A 21,204-nucleotide genomic window follows, 5' to 3' on the forward strand; every position below is an offset into this window, starting at 1 on the left:
TCACCTCCTGGAAGTGGATTAGCTAAAGCTGCAGGCATGTTGTCACATCACTAAGCCTACCTCTGACCAGGTCTTGGCCAACCCTTAGCTCTTCCAGGCATGTCAGATAATGATGGGATGTGTAAAAGCCCAGCATCAGACAAGGCAAGGAACTGGCACCGACAGAGTCCCCTGGGAGCGCTCGACTGTCTCCTGGTTTCCAGCAGACCCAGCAGTGCCTGACTGCCGGCAGGACCAGCTACTCTGGGTTGCACAAGAAAGATTTGAGGGTCTTGTCTCCCCTTCTCAGCCTGCAGTGCCTGCTCTGCTCTTTGGGAAAACCTTCTTCCCCAAATGGCAAGAAACACAGAACCTTTTTAGAGTGTGATAATGTTCCTGAGTCACATACAATCAGACCTACAATCACTAAAACACTGACAATTAGGATATACTGACCTTTTTTACACAAAGAAATACTGACTGATCAAGAACAGATTTCCTAAGGAAAAAAGGGACATTTTCCATTATTATTTTTAATTGTAAGAGAATTAGAAAAATAAAAATTTCAACTTGACTTGAAGGTGACATTTTCTTTGCATTTTCAGGGACTAATTTTTACTTTTTAAATTCCAAATGTCTTTCTCTTTCTATTTCTCACTAAGTTTTGTTACTGAAGGCAGCAGAACAGGTGCATATGACTTCGCTTTTCCCCCTCCAACACATTTTCTTTTTTCGTTCTGAATTCTCCGAAGTTAGAGCGGCAGATGAAAAACACCCAAAACACTCATCAGGCTTTTCCAACTTTCCTATAAAATGTCCTTAACTTTAGAAAATCACTCAAGTGTAAGACTTAATATGCTGCTTTGTTTTCCTTTCTCTTTTCCATTACTCTATAGTCTTCCTGAAAATGCATAGACTTTCAAAAGATAGAGCGGAAAGAGGAAAAAATATACAGGTGATATTTATCTTATTGTACTCAACATAAAAGAGGAAAAAGTGGTGAAGGAACAATATAGAACATCCAAAATCAAACACAAAAACTGGTTTGACAATTTTCTTGAATACAACTGAGTTTTCTTTGGAGAAAGGTTGGAGAGGAGGAGGGGAAGAACTTCTCCCCATTTCCTCCCACAGTAAATCACCAGGAATAGAAATGTCATGCTCTGCCAAAGCAGCTACAACTCTCCCCTAAAATCCTTGGCCTTCACTTGTTTCTACTGTAATTCCATCACAAACTCTCCACTGTCAGCCAGGGGCATCCCAGGTGCTCCAACATGCAGGTTTCCAGTTGCAAGTTCCAGAGGTGCTCCCAGCCATGCACTCCTGCTCCTGGGAATTCTCTCTCTCCATGTGTCCACAAGTCAGGAACCCAAATCCCACACTTGTTGCCCAACTACATCAAGAGAGGAGGACTTTCACAGCAAGAAGTAGAGGAAGGCTGACACACGGTCACTGGCAGGCATTTGTTTTGCTGACATAAGTGTTCCAGAGGCCATTGCAATGGTCATCTAAATACCTTCCCAATATTCCATATTCAAGAGGGAATAGCAGAGGGAAAGAACAAAAGTAAAACAATCTAGCCAGGAGACTGGAGAGAAAACACTTCTAGACCCACTGGCCAAATTTATGCCCTACCACCCCCAGTTATACTCATATTCCCACAGACCAATCCCTTCTTTGTAAAGCATTCCCACTGTTCTGGGGTGAAAGAACCAATACTGTAAAGGGTTGTTTGAGCCCAAGCTCCTTGAATCATCACATGCCAGCAGGGACCAAACAAGCAAGACTCCTTGAGAAGTACAAGTCCTGGACATGGGCCATGTGCTTTCAATTAAAACTGAGACAGATCTGTCCTTGTGTCCTCTCCCAGCCCTGCACCTCTCAGGAGGGTAGCTAGCCAGAGCAAGGGGAAGAGATACCTTCACTTTCTTCTTGATTTGAATGATCTGAGAAAGGGAGGCTCCCACAAACTCACCAATGAAGAGCAAATCAAGAACAGCCTGTGTTAGCAGTTAGTTCCTCTGAGCTAGTTCCTTCCTGAAAAATAAATACTCACCATCACCTCCTGGTTGCTTGTATGGGTTGTACTTTGGTTTGGGGGCGACCACAGGCGCAAACTTCTTTGGGGTCTGCTGGGTGGACACGGAGATGCTGGGAGTCCCAAAGGTGTGTGTGGTCTCCATCCTTGCAGTAACGTGACCAACAGGCTCGTTGGTGCTCTTGGGGGGCAGCCAGGACGGGTGGGACATGGTTCAGCTCTGAGAGAACACACAAAGAGAGGCACACCTACATTAGCAATTTAGGCTGAGGAAGTAACAGCTGCAATCCTATTATTTTTCTGGTTTATGAAAACAATCCTACAAAACACTTCAAAACATGTTTAGCTGGTGCATGCTTAACTTTAAATATGTTGTTCCTAATGTATAGGACTTCTTATTCAAATTTGTTTTTCTCACACCAGCAGGTCAGAATTACTGATCAGGTTATCGTTGGTACCTGCAAAAATCATTGCTATTTTCCTCTTCAAACCAGAGCAGAGACAGGCTGATACCCTGAAGCAGCCCATCAGTCCCACCCTGCATTCAGCACAGTAGTGATATATTTGCCTTTCCCTGTTGGGCCTTTTTGAGTACATTAATGTACCACAGTGCAGGTGCTCTGGGGACAAGTCTAGTCACAGATAGGCACACACGCTTCCAAAATACACTTTTAGCACTTTTTCACATGTCATTTAGGACCCCATGCCCCAGTGATTTTCATTCAGACTTTTAAGAAAACAGATTTCAAAAGTAGCTAATCATTCTTGATGCCTCCATTTCTGAATGCCCAGCTTAAGACATTTTAAAAGCATGTCAATTTTGAATAAATGCCAGAATCTCACAACCCCTGACAACCAGGCTCCTTTTAGACTTGTGTAACAAAAAACAGAGGCAGTCCAAATCATTACTTATTTATGAAAATCTTGGCTTTGGCCTCTTAAAAGCCTACATCACTTTTGAGAACTGGGTTCAGATGCTGCTGAAAATGTTGCCCATAAAAATCCTGTTAATTCTGATGAACAAGTGCTTTTCACCACACACAAACCACACTTGCTGGGTAACCATGACAGTACTACTGTACCATCAGATGGTCCTATGGAGCTGGATTTAAGATTTGATGGAGAAATGAAGATCCCACACAGACAAAAGTCAATCCTAATTCTGCAGCTCTTGAGCACCCTGTCGCTTCTGCCCATGAAGCTTTAGTGTCAGAATCCCTTAAGGCTACCAAAACCAACAGACACCTGTGACCCAAATCAGGAAAGATTTGATTTCATCATGGAAAAAGGATCAGGGCAAGAGATAGGATCAAGGTCTCCACACGGTAGTGCAGGATCAGGACCTCAGCTAAGAGCAATGACTTAAAACTGATGGATATACAGGTGTCCTTATTCCAACCAGTAAATTTACTTCAGGAAACAGTCTCCCACTTGAGGAGTCATTTCTGCTTTAAGCCCCAAGGTCTGACCCAACACCAGGAGGTAGACAATTTTTGTTCATCTTCCACCTGCATCACTCCTTGTGTGAGAGAGGAACTGGCAAGTGCCAAACATCAGTCCCCACACTTCAGTCTCTTCCTGGCCATGCAGTCTGACTGCTTGATGTGCAGTGGTTTCACAGTTCCTACCACTGGGAAGTGAGCCTGCTGTACTAGGAATCCAGTGCCAGTGAAAGGAAGACACTGGAGCTGGCTGGAAATGAGGCAGGATGGCAGGAATGAAACAGGAGGATGGCAGGAGCAGCCCAGAGATGCATCCAAGGCTGAGCTGCAAGGACAGGACTTTCCTCCCTCACAGGTCTGCTGTCCAATCCATAGTGAGAGTGCAGAGTATCATTCTGAAAGCAAGAAGTGAAAGGCAGGTCCTCCCCACAAGGCAGGAGAGGAAACCAGACACAACAGTTGGGGGCTGAGGGCACATGAACCACGGTCCCACTGCCTAGCACTTCCCATTACCAACACCAGCCCCTACGGACCTGGAAAATGACTGTTACTCCAGTAGCAAGATTCACTGCTGTCTCCTCCTCCTACATCCTTCAAAACTGTAAAAGCAGCAATAAAATTCAGGCAACTATCTAGGTCTTAAGAGCAGAAAGCAATGAGGGCAGTCAGCCTTAAGAGCTAAACAGAGCCTGCACTCTGAAGAGTTATTACATCTAAAGATGACTGTACCTTACCCATTGCTAAAAGCATCCTGGAGTTTAATTCTGACAGGTTTTCAGCCTCTGGCTTGACACCTCATATGAAAGAGCCTCCTGCTGTAGTGAAGCACCCTCAGACCCTGGACATTACCTCCATACTGATTCAAAGATAAGGAAAAAAAATGCCAGTACCGACTAGATTATTACCATTCCTGTTCTGGAATGTTCCTTAATCGACCTAGGCAGCATGTCTTGGTCCCACTGAACTCTCATGGTCTGCTAGGCTGATGACAGGGATGGGTTGTGTGATGCACAAACCAAGAATGCCTGCTTCAGTAGCTAGGCTGCATAGCACTGAGGATGGCTGAACACAATGAGAGAATTTCAATGAATGAGCTTAAAAAGCAGACTGCTCCTATGGACAGCCTGGGAGCAGGGAGACCACAGTGCAGTAACTCAGCTGCTGACTGTAAGTTGGCACACACTCCCTCTCAGCTAACCTCTAACGCCTTTGTTTTGGCCATGGTGGTATTTCCTAATTGTTTCCCCGTTAGCCTTTTCTCTTCCTCTTTCTTCCCATCTCATTTTCTGTTATGCATTTACTGCCACTCGTTTTTGCTATCTGTGCCCTGACAGTGTTTTCAGCAAGTTCCCTTTTCCTCATCTGTTCCAGCCCCAGTTCCCCAGCCTCAATTAAATTTAGCCTAACTACTCCGCAAGATCACAGAAAAAGAAAATGAATTAATTTCTTTTTAAAAGCTGAACCTAAACTTCTGGGTTTGCTATTATTTTCCCTCAATTTTTTTCAGCTGGTAAAAGGCCAAAAGCAAGAAAAAAATGTAAGGGACAGTGGCTTGCAGACAAACACAGCCCCCCACCTCTCAGCAGGCTCCACTCTCCATGGTGGAGCACTCTGGCTAATTCAGACAAAGCCATCACTGCTCTCTCTTCACTCCCTAAAATAGTGCCTGGTTTTCCATAAGAAGCTTCTTTGGAGCAGAACATTTTGTGATGTGGGCAAGTAATCAAAGTAACACAGGAAGACTTGGGCCTATAACTAATTCCCTTACTCTAAACTTAGTCTTACACATGTAATTGCCTGAGTGTCATTGTGCCTGCACTTGGACAGGAACACCCAATAGGTAACAGCAGTGCTTCTCCAGCTAGCCAGCAAAAACATTTCACTTTTCAGCTATTTTCTTCCATTAAAAGTTATTTTTCACTGAAATGTTGACCTACAGATTGAATCTACAGCTGCCCCCCCATTTCTGCTCCAAGCAAGTCATTTGTCAGGCACTGTTTGCATTCGATGAGCCCCTTCCTGGCAAACCTGGGCAGATCTAGCCACAGTTAACACAGTAAGGCTGGAAAAACCTCGGCCAGCAGAGCCCGTGTCCCTGGGAATCCTCCCAGAGGGACAGCCACCTCTTGCTTCCCTGTCTTGCCACACCTCCCTGTGTCTTGGCTGAAGCCTTCTGCGTGTCAGCCTGCCACCCTCCTTGGTCCGCCGTAACTCACTGCTCCGTTCCTGATCTGACTGCTGCAAGCCTTTTCTGTGACTCCTTACTCACTGATCACTCTGGCAACACCCCCTTCCCAAATCCACTGCCTCATCCCCCCAGAAAATCCCTTAAATCTTTTCTAGGTCACTGCTTTGAAAGCCTCTCATTGATCATCTTGACTCACCCTGAACCATCCCCAACTACTGCTCTGCAAAGCTTCTGCTGAGCTAAAGAATATTTGTTATAAAGCACACACAGCCTCAACTGAAACAATGCAAGTGTTGGAGAACCCAACACAGCATTAGGTAAATTGTTCGGATAAAAAATTAGCATCATAATTACAGCTTATCCTTTATGTCTGCCTTAAAATGTAGCTAGACCCACTTCCAACCATGGCATTTTGTTATGCTCCTGTCATCTGCACTACAGACCTGCCTCTCTTCTTTATGTAGATCCTTTCAGAATGCAGCCAGATCATTGCTTAAATCAAACCAAAACATTTCAGTTAAGTATCAACTAAACTCCCTGTAAAGAGCAGGTTTCTCTTGACTCTTTCATGTATGTGTACTCTCAACTCTCTTCAATTTTCCAGCTACCTTTTTTGAAATGGTGGCTGATAGCGTAAGACCATTTTTAAAGAATAGTAACTTAGAAGAGGTAAAATTATGAATAATATCAAAAAAAAGCTGACTGAAATCAGCTGTGGACGCCTGAGGTTCTGTTATCCTTCCTTCCTTGGAAGCATTAGTCATCACCTACTTTTGGAGGCAGAGGATAAGACCAGACTAACCATGATAAATAGCATTAAGGGCAAAGAGTGAAATCACGCTGCATAAATAAGGCAAACAGTGTGCTCTGGTTCTATCATTAGGACAATCTTAATGCTGTAAGTTCAGAAAATTCTAACCATGAAAGAATACACCACAGCAGAGGAACTGGAATCCACGAATCCCAAGCTGAGACCGCATTATCTAAAAATGTCAGACCAGGAATATCAATAGCAGATAATACCATGCAGTAATAACAGCCTGACAAGGTTTCTTCACTGCCTTTTTCTTTTTTCAAATGTGTGGGCATAAGAGCTTGTTTTTGCTTTTAATTACCGGATGTCATTCACCTTTGAGAAGCGAAGGTAAAAAACTGAGGGTTTCAAGTCAATTTATCCTTACATCTGATAAGCAAAGGAAGGATAGAGTACCAATTTGTCTACTTTTGAAATTGTTAGTACATTCATTTCTGAGGCAGGCTGGCTTTTCTGTGATTAGACTGTACCCATATAAATCTTCATTTCATTTTCATATTTGTAACACGGACCAAATACTCCTTGGATGTTGATGGACTCCGCCAAGACAGAAGATTTTGTCCCTGAGTTAATTAAGCTAATGCTTCGTAGCGGGTAGCAACAGGATTGAACAAAAAATGAGCAACAACCGTCTGTGCTTGAAGACTGTCTGCTCTGTCTTCCATCCCACGCCTTCCTAAATTCACTGCCTTGGTGTAGGTCTATGATGTTCAGTCTTAGTATCACCCATGCACTGTGATCCATCACTCCTAAGGCCAAGAGATTGACCAGGTATAGGGAATTAGGACCTTGTTTGTTGACAGTAGATGCAACTGAAAGCTGTGTTGGGGCTTTTCTCTGATGCACAATACAAGCATCACCTTCCCTTGATAACTCAAGTTTGTCTCTAAATGCAAAAAAGCAAACTGCTTCCTCCCCACTATCTCTTCTCTTCCATCCAAGTAAAAGAACTCCTAAAGAAGAAAGTTTTGACTTTACATCACCTTCCAAATGAATTTTAAAGAACAACTCTAAAACTAAACGAAGGGGACATCCTTCACAATGTAAAAATCATGCCATCCATTGTCCCTTTCTGTTAGAGCTGCAACCTGCATGTCTGGGTGTCTCTCCTCTAAGCTGATTTGTCTTCATTTTTCTGCCTGAAATTTCCCAAATTGCAAACCTCAAATGCCCTGCTAAAATACAGTTCTTTGCTTTGTCCTCATCACCTCCGGTCTTCCAATTAGTCAAATGCAGTCACTGAGGCTGACCAGAGAGATTTGCTCTTTACAAACTCCCAGAGCTGCTTGTTTTCCTTGGCACTGTTCCCCTCTGAAGGTTAAATGAATTTATTCACTCATTTATGGCACATGATCTCTAGTCATGCTCTTCTACTTCTTGTGGCCTTCAAAAGAGGGTATAATGCCAAAATTCAGGTCCCATTAGAAGTCTCTAACCAAACAGAGGAAGTGCCATAGGTACTTACAAACTCAGCACAGCCTCTCCTGGGATGCCTTTCCCATATGGTACTACTTATTCTCATCAATTTTATATCATATGGCAAATTATGTGATTTGGGGAACTGGGAGTCCTTCAGAACTCCCTTAATCATTGCTGATGTGCACAACAGCTCTCTGAATTTAACTCCTACAATATTAAGCAGCCTGATAAAGCTCCTCCCTCAAACCTAGCAGCAAATTGACTCCCAACCTTCATCACAAAGCTCCAGGAACAACTCTGATAATTGGGAATCCTTTGCATGGTGCTGGTGTGACCTTGACCATCAGTGAGCAGTGAAGATCTAAGAAAAGTCAACTGAGCCACCAGGAGACTTTGAGAGCTGAAGAGGAATGGAAAACACTATCACCCTCCAGTGACTGCCTTCCTGACCCTAGGCAAACTCAACGCAGGTGGACTCCAAGTTCTCATGGCAAATACTTCCACAAAATCAGGTTTCTTTGCTTGCATCCATTTTACATGGTTTATGCACATTTCCTGATGCTTTGCTGTAGTCTTTCACAGCAGGTATCAGCTGGAACAAGTTTAACTCGGCCTCTTCCTCTCAGATTCATAGCATATTTTGATTGCCTGGATAAGGCAAGGTTTTGTATCTTCATCCCAATCCCTCAAAGTAAAATAAATAAATAAGTAAACGAAATCAAAGTCACTTCTTCAGTTAAACAGGACTGAGAGCATTCACCTGTTTCCTGCTGTGGGATGTCACTAATGTAATCAGAGGAATTAAAGGAAAGAGAAATCTAGTTAGAGCACTGATGAATTATTCCTTGAAGAATATAGTCTGGTAGTATTTCATTCTGGCTTTAAGAGCTTCAATCAAACTTCTATGGATTCTCCAGAAGACCTGACTCAAATTCAAAGTGCACCCTAGTTTAAGCAATCAGTTGGCCCAGATGACCTCCAGAGATCCCGTGACAGATCAAAATCAATTATTTTGTGACTCAAAACCCTCAGACTACCAGCTGTGACTTCATCTGCACTCAGAAGGGTGTCACAGAATCACAAACCTGCTGAGTTGGGAGGGCCCACAAGGATCATTGAGTCTAACTCCTTGCCCTTCTTAGCACCATCCCCAAGAATCACACCATGTGCCCAAGAGCATTGTCCAAACCCTTCTTGAGCTCTGCCAAACTTGGTGCTGTGCCCACTGCCCTGGGGAGCTGTTCCAGTGCCCAACCACCCTCTGGGGGAAGAACCTTTTCCTGATACCCAACCTAAACTCTCCTGACACAACTCCAGGCCATTCCCTCAGGTCCTGTCCCTGTCACCACAGAGCAGAGATCAGTGCCTGCCCCTCCTCTTCCCCCCAGGAGGAAGCTGTACCTGCAGTCAGGTCTCCCCTCAGTCTCCTCCAGGCTGAACAGACCAAGTGCCCTCAGCTGCTCCTCACACAGCCTCCCCTCAAGGTCCTTCACTATTCACATCCCTCCTTTGGATGCTCTCTAATAGTTTCACATCTTTCTTACATTGTGGTGCCCAAAACTGTCCACGATATTCAGCATGAGGTCACCCCAGCCCAGAGCAGAGCAGGACAATCCCCTCCCTTGTCTGGCTGTGCCTGATGCCCCCAGGACAGGGATGTCCCTCCTGGCTGCCAGGGCACTGCTGGCTCATGTTCAACTTGCCATGAAGCAGAACCCCAGGGCCTTTTCCATGGCACTGCTCTCCAGCCTCTCATTCCCAGTCTGACCATACATCCAGGGCTGCCCCATCCCAGGTGCAGAATACAGGACTTTTTCTTGGTGAACTTTGTATGGCTAGTGATTGCATCTTCTTCTAATTTATCAAGGACTCAACAGGTCCTTCCAGTTTGAAGCAATACGTTGTATTCCACTTAAGATAGGCCAGCAATATCACCTACTGGCAATGCAACATCATATTCCTTATTTTCTAGTTGCAATAATTTGCAAATGAACAGAACTTGTGCCCATTCTTTCAAGTAAATAACCAATACTTGGAAAGTAACTTTTTTATACTAGCTGCATCCACAGCTCATTTATTTTTCATCAGATCCATGCCAGTTTGGGATGTGACTTTTGTTGCATACTTTTAAGTCACTACAACTTTTACTGAGTACGACTGAGACATAAAAGGAAGACAGCAGGTGTGTAGTGGGGACTGCAAAGATGTGATGGTAAAGAACAGTCTCTGGTACAAAGATGCTTGGAAAAGTTAATGTCATCATGAAAATAGTTTAGCAGATATCAACCCAACGTCACAATCATTCTTCAAAACCCTGCTTCTGGGACAATTTTGATATCAACCAAGAACTCACCCTTAGGTTTCACTCTTAGCTCATTTTTCTTGTATCAGCTTCAGCAGTGGAAAAGGTAGAAGGGCAAACTAAACATGAAACTTCTAAAACTTCTTTTCTTTCCCAATATAAATGCATTAGGAGTTTTGGGATTAGATGCTTGCTATTTGAATTTGGCTGCTGCTGCAAAACACATGCATAAAATCTGATGAATGAGACCTTCCTTTTACAGCCATTTCACATCCTGGTGTCAGATGACAAACTAGGCTTTAAAATCCCAATAAATTGAACTTGACTTGTCCATGTGAACTGAAACAAAGAGATCATACTGGCTCCCTGGAGATAGATAGATCTATCTAATCTAATACAACTCTAATGACTGCATTGCAATTCCACCAGAGAGCAAGCTGATTCTTGCCTTCTGTGGCATGAGACAATCCTCAGCTACTCCAAACATAATCAGACTTCATAAAGTATCAATCCAAGGCCTCAGGTACTTGTGGTCACAACAAACCCCAAGCCAATTCTAATGGGGGAGGTAGACCTGCTGGCTTACTCAAATACAGTTTATTCCTGAACCTAAAAACCTAAGCCAGGAGGTAGCTCTGAGCCAGCCAGATTTCTTCCAATTGTTATAGCCTCTTTCCCTGATAGCTTGACATACACATTTGTGAGGATGTTGTTGTATCACAAAGAAAAAGTTTGAGATGGATATTTCAGAAATTCATATATAAAATAAGAGAGGAAATATATTAAAAGAGACAGCAAAACTGGGGATGATGCAGAAAGGTTATTCTGGGAGTCTAGATCATGAGTTCCCTTACAGAAATACTATTTTCCTGCATACAATTTATTTTCAAGACCCCTCTGCCAAAAAAAGCTGCCTTTATTCTTTCTGTGCTTGTATTCAATGTCTTGTCTATAGCACAGCTCAGTACTTGGCTTCCTACTTCAGCAAGGGGCTGCCAAGCAACACAGAGCTTATCCATCAAATAAAATTATTAAGGGACTGGACGTCTCAACTGATGGAGATGTACTGAAATCAGGCATATCAGGGGTCGCACTTAAGTGAATAGAAAACAGGACAACAAGAAATAACAAGGGCAAGGCTGTTGGAACAAACTCAGGTGCTTTGGATGCTGATGCTGGCTGTAAACAAGGAGGAATTGTGCAGAACTAACATGCAGCTCAGCTGTGAGATATCAACAAGACCCCAGTGGGACCAAATGGGACCGTGGCAGCATATTGACACACAGATAATTGTATTAGCTTTGCAGAGCAGTGTGTGTGTGGCTCAGCCTGGGGAGAAACAGCAGGGATCTGAGCTCAGTGGGAAACTCAGAGTGAGCAAGGAAACCGTGCTGAGCTGGAGGTCCTACCCAGCAAGGTTGGCTGGGTGTAGGTGGGTTTCGTAGTTATGATGGAGTTCCCTGCACTTCACTCCTCTTCTAACCCAGCTGTGATTGCAGGAAGGGTCAGATGCTGCCCCACCTGGAAGAACACATATCTGCTACCAGCAGTCTGAACCCCAAGCCATCAAGAGGATTTCTGTGAATGGAAAAGGAGCTGCAGCTCAGGACACAGGCACAGCACAGACCCCACTCAGGAAGGAAGTGTATGTGGATCCACCACCACCACAATCTTCTTTTGACAACTATGGAGCTGGCAGTAGAGTCCAGACTTTGACACTGTACTGCCTAAAAATCAAGCAATTAAATCAATTAATGGGCAGGAACTGTGTCCAGGATCAAAATCTTTAATCCCCAATTCTCTTCCTCCCACCTGATCCACTTAACTTTTCTTCCCTCAGATCCCAAGCCATCCTGAAGTCACAGCTTCAAGTAAGACAAATCCCTTGATGACTTCTTCCTGAGCATTGCACCAGCCTGTGTCTTGGTTTTGGTAGCTCAGCTCATAGCACTTTGCAAATAATCAGGGGAAATAGCCTTTTTCCTATGGAAAATCCTGTATCTTAAAACACAGAAGAGTGATTGCTGCCAGATGACTGGCAATTGATGCTGCAGAGAGATTGCTAATGGAAGCAAGATATTTGAGTGTAAGAAAACTGTAAGAAAGGAAGTACATAAAAATCTTTGTTATAAACAGTCAGACAAAAGACTACATTTCTCTTGAGTTTCGTGACAACAGGTGACTTGACATCATCAACACACAAGCACCCCAATGTGTTCTTGTCTCCCTTCTGCAACACCAAGCAAAAATAAAGATTTAAATTACTTCTTCCTTAAAGAAGCTGAAAGCCTGCAGTACTGTCAGGAAACACAGAGGATCTCTGCAGGCTACCAAGCTCTGTTTTTAGCAGGAGACTAAATTATCACCAATTCTAGGTAAGGCTTGCTGTGGCTTTGTCCTGAAAAATCTCAAAATTTGAGAATCTCTTGCTACCTGATGACTTGTACTAATGTTACCCTACTTTCCCAAGGAAAATGCTTTTCCAACTCTCCAGCTAAATCTCCCAATCCATTATACATGTTCACGGCACTTTATTTTGCCATCTGGATGGAAGCATTTGGCTCTGACACATTCAGAAGGCCCCTGGCAGTAGTCACAGGCTGCCGTTGGATCACTCCTTTGCCTCCTTTCCATCAGAGACAGAAGCCAAAGCTCTCTCAGCCTCATCTTGTAGGCCATGTGCTCTCAGCCCCTGGCTGATCCTTCTCTGGACTCTCTCCACCTCTTCAACATCCCATTTCAACTGGTGGACTCAAGACTGGGTAACAGCCTCAGCAGTAGTGAAGAAAGGTGAGCAATAACTCATGTCAGTCTGCAGTCCAGGCTCCTCCTGAAGCAGCCTTATATCCAGTTTGCTTTATTGACAACCACAGCACACACTGGACTCATATTTGACTGGGTGTTCACTGCCTGCTCCACATTCTTTTGTCAAGAAATAAAGACGACTATAAGGCATATTTTGAGATGTGCCTAAGTTGGAGGAGCTCCACAATGCCATGGGCACATGGATAGAAGGGTAGGTCACACAGTGGTGTTAGCTATCCCTATGCTATTTGAATAAACATGACATATAGCTCATTAAGCAGACACCTGTTCAGAGTGGGGGTGGGGGGCTGTTCTTAAAGCACAGGAAAATGGGTGAAGAAGAATATTACAAGCAAAGGCAAAGCTGATCCTGACACTGTGGAGTGCATGAAGATAAAGGTCTGGTTTAGTATCCATAGGACATTAGTTCTGCTCTGAATAGAAACTTGTGACAGAAGACAAGTGCTTGAAATTTGATTTTCAATTCTACATTGAAACTCATAAAAGCACCAAGCACCAGCCCAAGAAACTGCTGCTCTTCCTTTTCAACTCAGTGTCCATTTTTTCAAGAACAGTGATACACAAAGCTCTGGGAGATAATTCCCCAGCTGGTGCAAACCACAGTGCAGCCACACTGGCCTTGTGAGTTTGCTAAACAAGCTCATCCTATTAAAAAGCTGATTTCAGTTGCTCCACCACTATTGCTTTGCTACCTTCCATTTTTGACCATCCAAATTAATAACTTGTTCCCCTTTCCAGAAATCAGTAGGAAGTTCTGTTGTGACAAAAGATTTTTCATACTAGACTGGCCACATCAGTTCCCTAGACACAGAACAGCTCAAGTCCGACAGACTCCAGGAAAATATTCTGATGTTCTTTTACCTTCACTTTCTGTGAAAAGACTGGCAGGGGGTGATGGAAGAGGAGAGATGAATCATGAGCAGAGGGTACTTTTAGAGGGAAGGAAGAACCAAACTTTTATTATATCCAAAGGTACCTATATGCTGCTGCATTTTAGCCACTGCTGGCAACCACTTGCTTTTGAGCTGTGCTAGGGCAGGCAGCTGGGTCCTGCAGCTGGTAAGTGCACACACAGCTCCATTTATCAAATGCCCTTCAATAGTTGCTACCACTATCTCTCAGGTCTGAGGCAAAGCATGTTCCCACACAGTACCAAGCATCTGAAAGGCATTTCAGCATGCCTCTGCTGTGTAATGCACATATTTCTCTTTCAAAGTAACACAGCTGCCAACACCTTAATCATTCCTTGGGGACCTTCAACACATCAGCCCTTAAGTGCTTCATTACCTCCAGCAGCTCCTGCAGAGCTCACATCCCAGGTGAGCTGTACACAGCTCCCTGTCAGCTACAGAGAGCAGCCTGAGCTGCAGGAGAGCAGGATCTGTGCAAATCAGGTCTAACAGCCTATTTTCCACCACTCTTTGTTTCCGCAAATTTGGCCTCGTTTGCTGCAAAATATCTAGGACAAAAGGCAAGGCAGCATCAAGAAACCACATTTGAGACTAAAATCACTGCATGTTTCTTTTCATGAGATCCTGTGGGAGACAAGATGCTCGCTCCTCTGCATGGACACTAAGGGGCTATGGAGACCAGTCAAATAACCTTCACTAAAGCACCTGAGCTGTGTGTACGTCCCCACAGCCTTCTTGTTTTTAAGTTAGAAACTGCTGCCTCAAGTCACAAAATACAGCGTTTTGAAATTGTATTGATATGTTCTTGGCACAAAAGAAAAATAAACTGCAAATGCAACCAATACAGAAACTTGAGCTGCCCTTTGTTTCTGCAGGGCTTAAAACACTAAGGGGAAAACCTAAGCAACAAATTTCATTGATCCATGGAAAGATGCAGTCTGTTAGGTACTGGATACCTATTTCGAAATTTGCCTGAGCATGTGAAGGCATAACCTACACTTTGAAGTTTCTAGATTGCTCCATCAGGTTCCTTGAGATGACACTGCTGCAGACATCATCACAAGGAATCACTTCCAAGTCAACTCCTTTTTTAAAACAAGATACCCCAGGACCATTTTTGGGGAAGTTCTTCCACTAGGGAACAGCTTCACCTCCTCTCTTTATGTCACCTCCACTGTCCCTCCTCTGCAGCTCCCCTGCTACCCAGAGCCCTTCCAATTGAAGTTATGATCTAATGGCTCAAAATAATGTAGGAAGGTTAATTAATCATGCAATGAATACAAGCTTACACACATAAGTATGCATAGATGTGCACATCCCTGATTTTTTGATTCTGCATCATTTGCTCAGGAAACTGGTAGAGGCAAAGAATAAGGAGAGAAACCAACAGTTGCTCAAATGGATCAACACTTCCAGGCTCTCTCTTTTGCAGCTCATCTCACTCATACTTGTGGTTTCAACATGTGATTCACATTAGGCCCCTCTGCTCGCCATTTGATGGTTCTGCTAAACAGATGTGAATTTATTTAGTCACAGAGCCTGCTCTTTACACTGCCTCTTTGTAGAACAGATGGGCTTTTTTTTTACCCTGTTCAACAGTGTTCAGATAACGATCGTACCCAGAACACAGGTTTGCTTGGCAATTTCACAGGAAAAGGAACAACACATGAACACAGGCTTGATACCACAGGAGTTCTTTCCAGCAGCCTGGAACACACCACAAGAGCTGATGGCCCTGATGGAGAATGCCAAACTGCAACACCAGGAATGCCCAGACAAGACCAAGGTCCGCAGGGATCAGCCCCAAAAGGTCAAGCAAATGAGTGATGCACGCTGCACCTGGCAGGGTCCAGAAGACACAGCTCACCACACGTCCACCACAAAGCTCTCCTGTGAAAGCTTGAGTGGAGAGTGACCTGAATGAAGGGTAGGCTCTGCAACACTCATGGGGACAAGAAAACATGGCATCTCCTGGGACTCTTCAGCTTGGTGAAATAGCCTGGAAAAGCTATCCACTCCCTGTGTGGGCATTCTTCTTTCTGCACTCAGAGTGCCTTTGGCACTGGATGAAGCAGAACTGCACAAAGGCCCTCTCAGAGCAGAATGAGACTGCCCACATGAGAAGTACGCTCAGAACAGCTATTGCACTTCAAATTCACACCCTGGCTTTGTTTTGCAATGGTTTTCCTGTGCAGAAGGGCCCTGGGCTTAAGATGCAATTCCTCCTCATGTTATCAACAGCTGAGCACTGCTCCCATCCAAGGGTAGGACATGGCCTATGCAAGAGACCAAAGCACAATCTTGGAGACAGATGAGCTTCTCTTTTACTTTGCACTATCCTGTATATGGATGTACTTCTCTATTGCTTCAGGAAGAGAACACTGATGGCTTCACCCTAGCAAATGGCCCTGCTATGTGGGTAAATCATCTCTGCTCTACCACAGAAAACAGGGATGTGTGTACATGGCACACATGAATGCCATGCCCACACTTGTGCAAACATCTAATCCCTCTCTAAAAGCTGCAGGCTTGTCAGATACAGCTTTGCTCTCCATGCACTGCCTACCTGTTACAAAGATTGTCCAGAATACACTTAGGACTCAGGATTAAATATAATTAATTAATTTTTATATTTTATATATACAGATATGTACACATATGCATTTAAAATGTGGTTATATCAAAATTTGCTTATCTGGAGAATGAAACTCCAAATTTCAGAAGGAAAGTAAAAGTGGAATTCTCTGCATGACAGGCAGCCAGGACACAGCCATTAACACCCTCTCTGGGGGCCCTAAAGCTGAACATTTACAAAACCAGAAAAATGTGTGGCTGTGTGGCTTTATTTTGGAGGTGGGGGCAGGGGGAAGGGTGCATACAATTAAGTAGTATTAAAAAGTTAGTAGGTATTAGGCAGAAAAATATTTTCAATAATAGAAGACTGAAAAGGACAGCTGAGTCCTTGTAGGGCAACAGGCACTTCCAGCTACAAAGCACTTTGTGTCTTCTGAGAGTTTTTCCTTTCTTTTTTTCTTGGCAAGCTCTGAGCCACCACAGTACAATTTTCATTCCTATTAATGACTGTGCCATCCAAATACCCTGTGCATGGACCATACACCAGCACTTCATTCTTTTCTACATCTTAAGGAGAAGAAAAAAAAAAAAAAACAAAACACTGTGAAAGAGACTTTCATAAGCATAAAGCAAATTTATGTGCCCAATTCCCAGAGGCTGGTTGCTTAACCTTCAATATGAGACTTCAATAACTTTGCGCAGTCAAACAACATACTTTCTTTCCTCCATGTGAGAGAAAGGAAATTCCCTCCCACTTTGTCCCACCTGCTCTGCAGACCTGGTGGGGCTGATGCTCCTGCTGGGGCAGCACCAGTTACAAGACAGAACACAGCACCAGGAACATCCTCTGCCATCCCTCCAGGAAGTGTGGGAAACCTTCCCAGGCATCACTCTCCATCTGCATCCCACCTTCCCTGTCACCTCCACCAAGGCACTGAGGACAACATTTAGCCCCTCCTTTATAACATTTTGAGCTCGGAGACAAGGTGTGGTCTGTAAGAGTGAAGTGCACAGAGTCAAAAGGCATCCAAAATTTTAAGTAGGATGAAGAGATCTCAGTGGAAGGTTAAAACTGAGGAGGAGCAGAGCTGGCAAAGGCTCATGATGGATAGCAGTGAGCTGTTCAGAAGAAAATTAAGAAAATATTTTGAAACCCCTTCTAAAAGGGAACAAATAGGTCCAACGCTCCAACAGAAGGGGAGTTTTTGCATCTCTGAACGATAGTGCTTCGCTTTTCTGGCCTGCGGCTGCTTGGGAAATTCAAAACTATTTCTCTGAAGAATTCACTTGGACAAGCTTTATGGCTTTGATCAGTTAACTATTTTTTAATGCTAATCCACCCCAGTGATATTTGTCCTCCTTTTCCCCATGTGCACAGAAGCACAGACACAGACAAATACTACACAAAAGCAAACATTAGCCAGATGAACAGTCAGGAACAATGACATCCAGAGCCCATAACCAAACACCAACTCCATTCTGTTTTATTCCTTTCTATTCTGGAAGTTCAAGATCCTTTGGCCCTGTATAACCCACTAATGGAAATTTAGGAATCAAATTTTGGAGTTCAGCAGGTATAATGCTCATGCAGTGATTTGGCCACAACTACTCTCAAAAAATTTAAATAATTTCCCCTAAAAGTTGGAATAAAACACATGGTTGAAAGGCCTTATTACAAACATAACACAAACCCCAGCAAGTGGCCCAAGTGCTGCCCCATCCTCCAGATTAACAAATAAAGGTGCAGAAGTAGTGATTTGCTGACATCTATGAATCAAAGATTAAAATAATTCAAGAGCAGGACTGAAATTACCAGATACCTATCCTCTCACTAGAATTGCTGTAAGCTGCCCCACAATCTCAGGTATAGAATCTGAGTGCCAGGCTAAGAAAAACTCCATTTACAAGGTCAGCACACAAATTTGTCTTATTTAGGGCACCAAAGTGTAAATGTGCACCCAGAACACACTGGCTGTCCAAGCCATTATTCACTTATCAGTCCTACTGGTTGCACCATTGTGATATCCCACGACATCTACACATATAAGCAAAAAATGACACTACACCAATAAAAAACCCCGAGTAAGGGACAGTCCCTGCTCTGCAGCACCTTTGGTATTCAGGCTGCTATCTGAACTTTGCTGTCTTTGCGTAACAGATTCAGGCAGTATTTCCTGTGGCAGAGAATTACACAGGCTGATTATTCTCTGTGGAAAAGTGAAGAAATCCTGGAAGCAATTTTCTGTCTCAATTGTTCCCAGAGTGCAGGAACAATCTCAGTCCTCTTCCTATTTTCTGCTCAATGCCATCCAGGCTGAGCAGGCAGAATCTATCATGATGATGCCACAGGTCTGGGTCCTGCAAACACTCACCCAAGTGAAACTTCACATGTGAGCAGCCCACAGACTTCAGACAGTGTCAGCCTTGAATTTGGCCACAAAGGTTTTAGAGGACAAAGAATGAGATAGGTGAGAAATTTGAAGTACCTGGGAAACATTCAGTCCTAGGTAGGACCAGGCTTATCTCAACAGAATAACACAAATGAAGTGTTTCTGGATGTACACTTCTTCACCTTGCTCTTATAAAATTCACTCTCACATGGTGTGATTCTTGGGGTGCCCTGTGCAGGGTCAAGATATGGACCTGATGATCCTGATCCACCCTTCCAACTCAGCATATTCTGTAATAATTTTTAAAAATCAAGGAAGATTGGCTGTACTTGAAAATTGTACATCACAGGCAAAGCTCCTAAGAAATAAAATCATTTTCTCAAACTAAAAATTTCATTATGATGGGGGAAAAAAAAAGGACAGATATTTACTACAGGGATAAACCACCAACTTTTAAGACAAAAACCTAAGAGCTGATGGCTTTCTACCAGAGCCTGAAACCATTCCTGTGCAAAACCACTACAAGACAGACCCACAAAGAGGGGGAAGAACTGAGTACCGCATACCAATCTGCGTCCCTCTGCATATGCTGCACAGCAGCAACTCCAGATATGAATTTTTCAACATTCTGGCAACAAGTAGTATTCACCCAGGTACATGCCCACACTCAGAATTATTCAATCAGAACCTTATTTTCCACCCAAATGAATTTTGATATAAAATATTCAATTCGGCCTAATCAGTGGGGTTTAAACATCAGTCAAAATATTTTCTTGAATTGACTCCATCAGTGCCAGAGCACGAGAACAACATCTTTAAATAATCTGCCTCCAAAGGCAGGTACTGACTTTTCAATTGTGTTATTATTTTTTAAATAAAATTAACTTTAAAAATATTGTTACTTTTCAGTCAACGCTGCTAAGGGAGGGACAGAAAAGGACTGGGGCCTGCTGTAAAATTGCACTGCCAATCTTAGTATCACTTCATTTTCAAATTAGGAATTTGGTAGTAAACAACCTTTTCCTTGTACACAAACATTTTTAATTTCATGCCCTGCTAATCATACATCTGTTAGAGCTCCTTTTCCATCCATTCCACTAATGATAATAAAAGAAAAATCATCGCACTAAAAATGTGGTTTGTCTAAAATGAAAATTGAGCAATAATCAATGTTCCTTGTGGGATGAGGGAATGCAGCAGCCCTGGCCCAATGGAGGTGACAAAGACAGGGTTTGAAAAGGGACACCTTCACACGTGCCTGGCCAGTGGCCCCTGCTGCTGGCAGCTCCTCTGCAGCCCTGTGTTTGTGTTAGAGCCCTTTTGGGACTGGTTCTCTCAGGCTTCCTGGTGGTCCACACCAGGCACCACCATCAGCAAAGCCTCTCCTGCTGTCACCACCTCACTCACCAGCACCTCTTTCCCCTGCTTTCTTCCCCTCTGTTTTTTTCCTCACCTCCTCTATCAGCAGAATATTAATGTGACAAATTCTACAGCACTGCCCTTACCTTCCCAAATCTCCCTCCAGCAGTAAGACCCAGTGGAACTCAGCATATCAGACTTCAGATGTGTGCAGTGCCTTTACCTGGGCCTTCCACACACCAGAGCTCACTGATGTGCTGCTCAGAAGTGCACTTAAATATGTGACCACACCCCTGAAAACATCTCCTTATCATCTTTTCAGTAACATTAATGTTGAGGTTATTTAATAGACATGCCCAGCTGAAATTCCAAATTAATCAGGCCCCCAGAAACACCCACAATCAAGAACATCTGATTTGGCTTTAGAAATATTTTTTTTTATGATAAGACACCAGAATGAATTGCCCAGAGAAGCTATGGATGCACCATTCCTGGAAGTGTTCAAAACCAGGCTGGACAGGGCTTGGAACAGCCTGATCTAGTGGAAGGTGTCCCTGCCCATCACAGGGGAGTTCAGACTAAAGGGTCTTCAAAATTCACTTCCAACCCAAACCTTTCTATGATTTTTTGATTCCAAGATTTACTGTCTTGCACTGCCCACACTCCTCTGTTCTGGACTGCTGACACACAGCTTTTGCCTTTTTAGACTCCTCCTATTCCCAGAGCTGTGCTGGGCCAACTCCAACTCAGAAATATTGCACTTGTAAGACCTACGCAATGGTAACTGAGAGCTTTAACAAGCAATAAGAATCCATCTGAAGCCTTAGGCAATGTGGCACAAAGACATTCTGGGCAGAGGTACATGACTCTGCTACACCTGGGACTCCTCTCTGGCCTCCAGTCCCCACATTAGCACGCTGAATCCTCTGCTCCTTCCAGAGGCTGTTTTCTAAAGCACGATT

The 21,204-nt window shown here is 43.7% G+C and overlaps 1 protein-coding gene across 1 annotated transcript in view; it reads right to left on the reverse strand.

Annotated features, from left to right (window-relative positions):
* The window catches only part of LOC117001014 (LIM domain containing preferred translocation partner in lipoma), a 326,262-nt gene that overhangs the window by 206,436 nt on the left and 98,622 nt on the right, over positions 1-21,204 (reverse strand). Inside the window, exon 5 of the mRNA XM_033069157.1 lies at positions 2,036-2,237. Coding sequence (XP_032925048.1) covers positions 2,036-2,228 — 193 coding nt within the window. The 5' untranslated portion in view covers positions 2,229-2,237. The remainder of the gene's footprint in view (positions 1-2,035; positions 2,238-21,204) is intronic.

This window comes from Catharus ustulatus, chromosome 10 (genome assembly GCF_009819885.2).
Source record: "Catharus ustulatus isolate bCatUst1 chromosome 10, bCatUst1.pri.v2, whole genome shotgun sequence".
Classification (NCBI taxonomy): domain Eukaryota; kingdom Metazoa; phylum Chordata; class Aves; order Passeriformes; family Turdidae; genus Catharus; species Catharus ustulatus.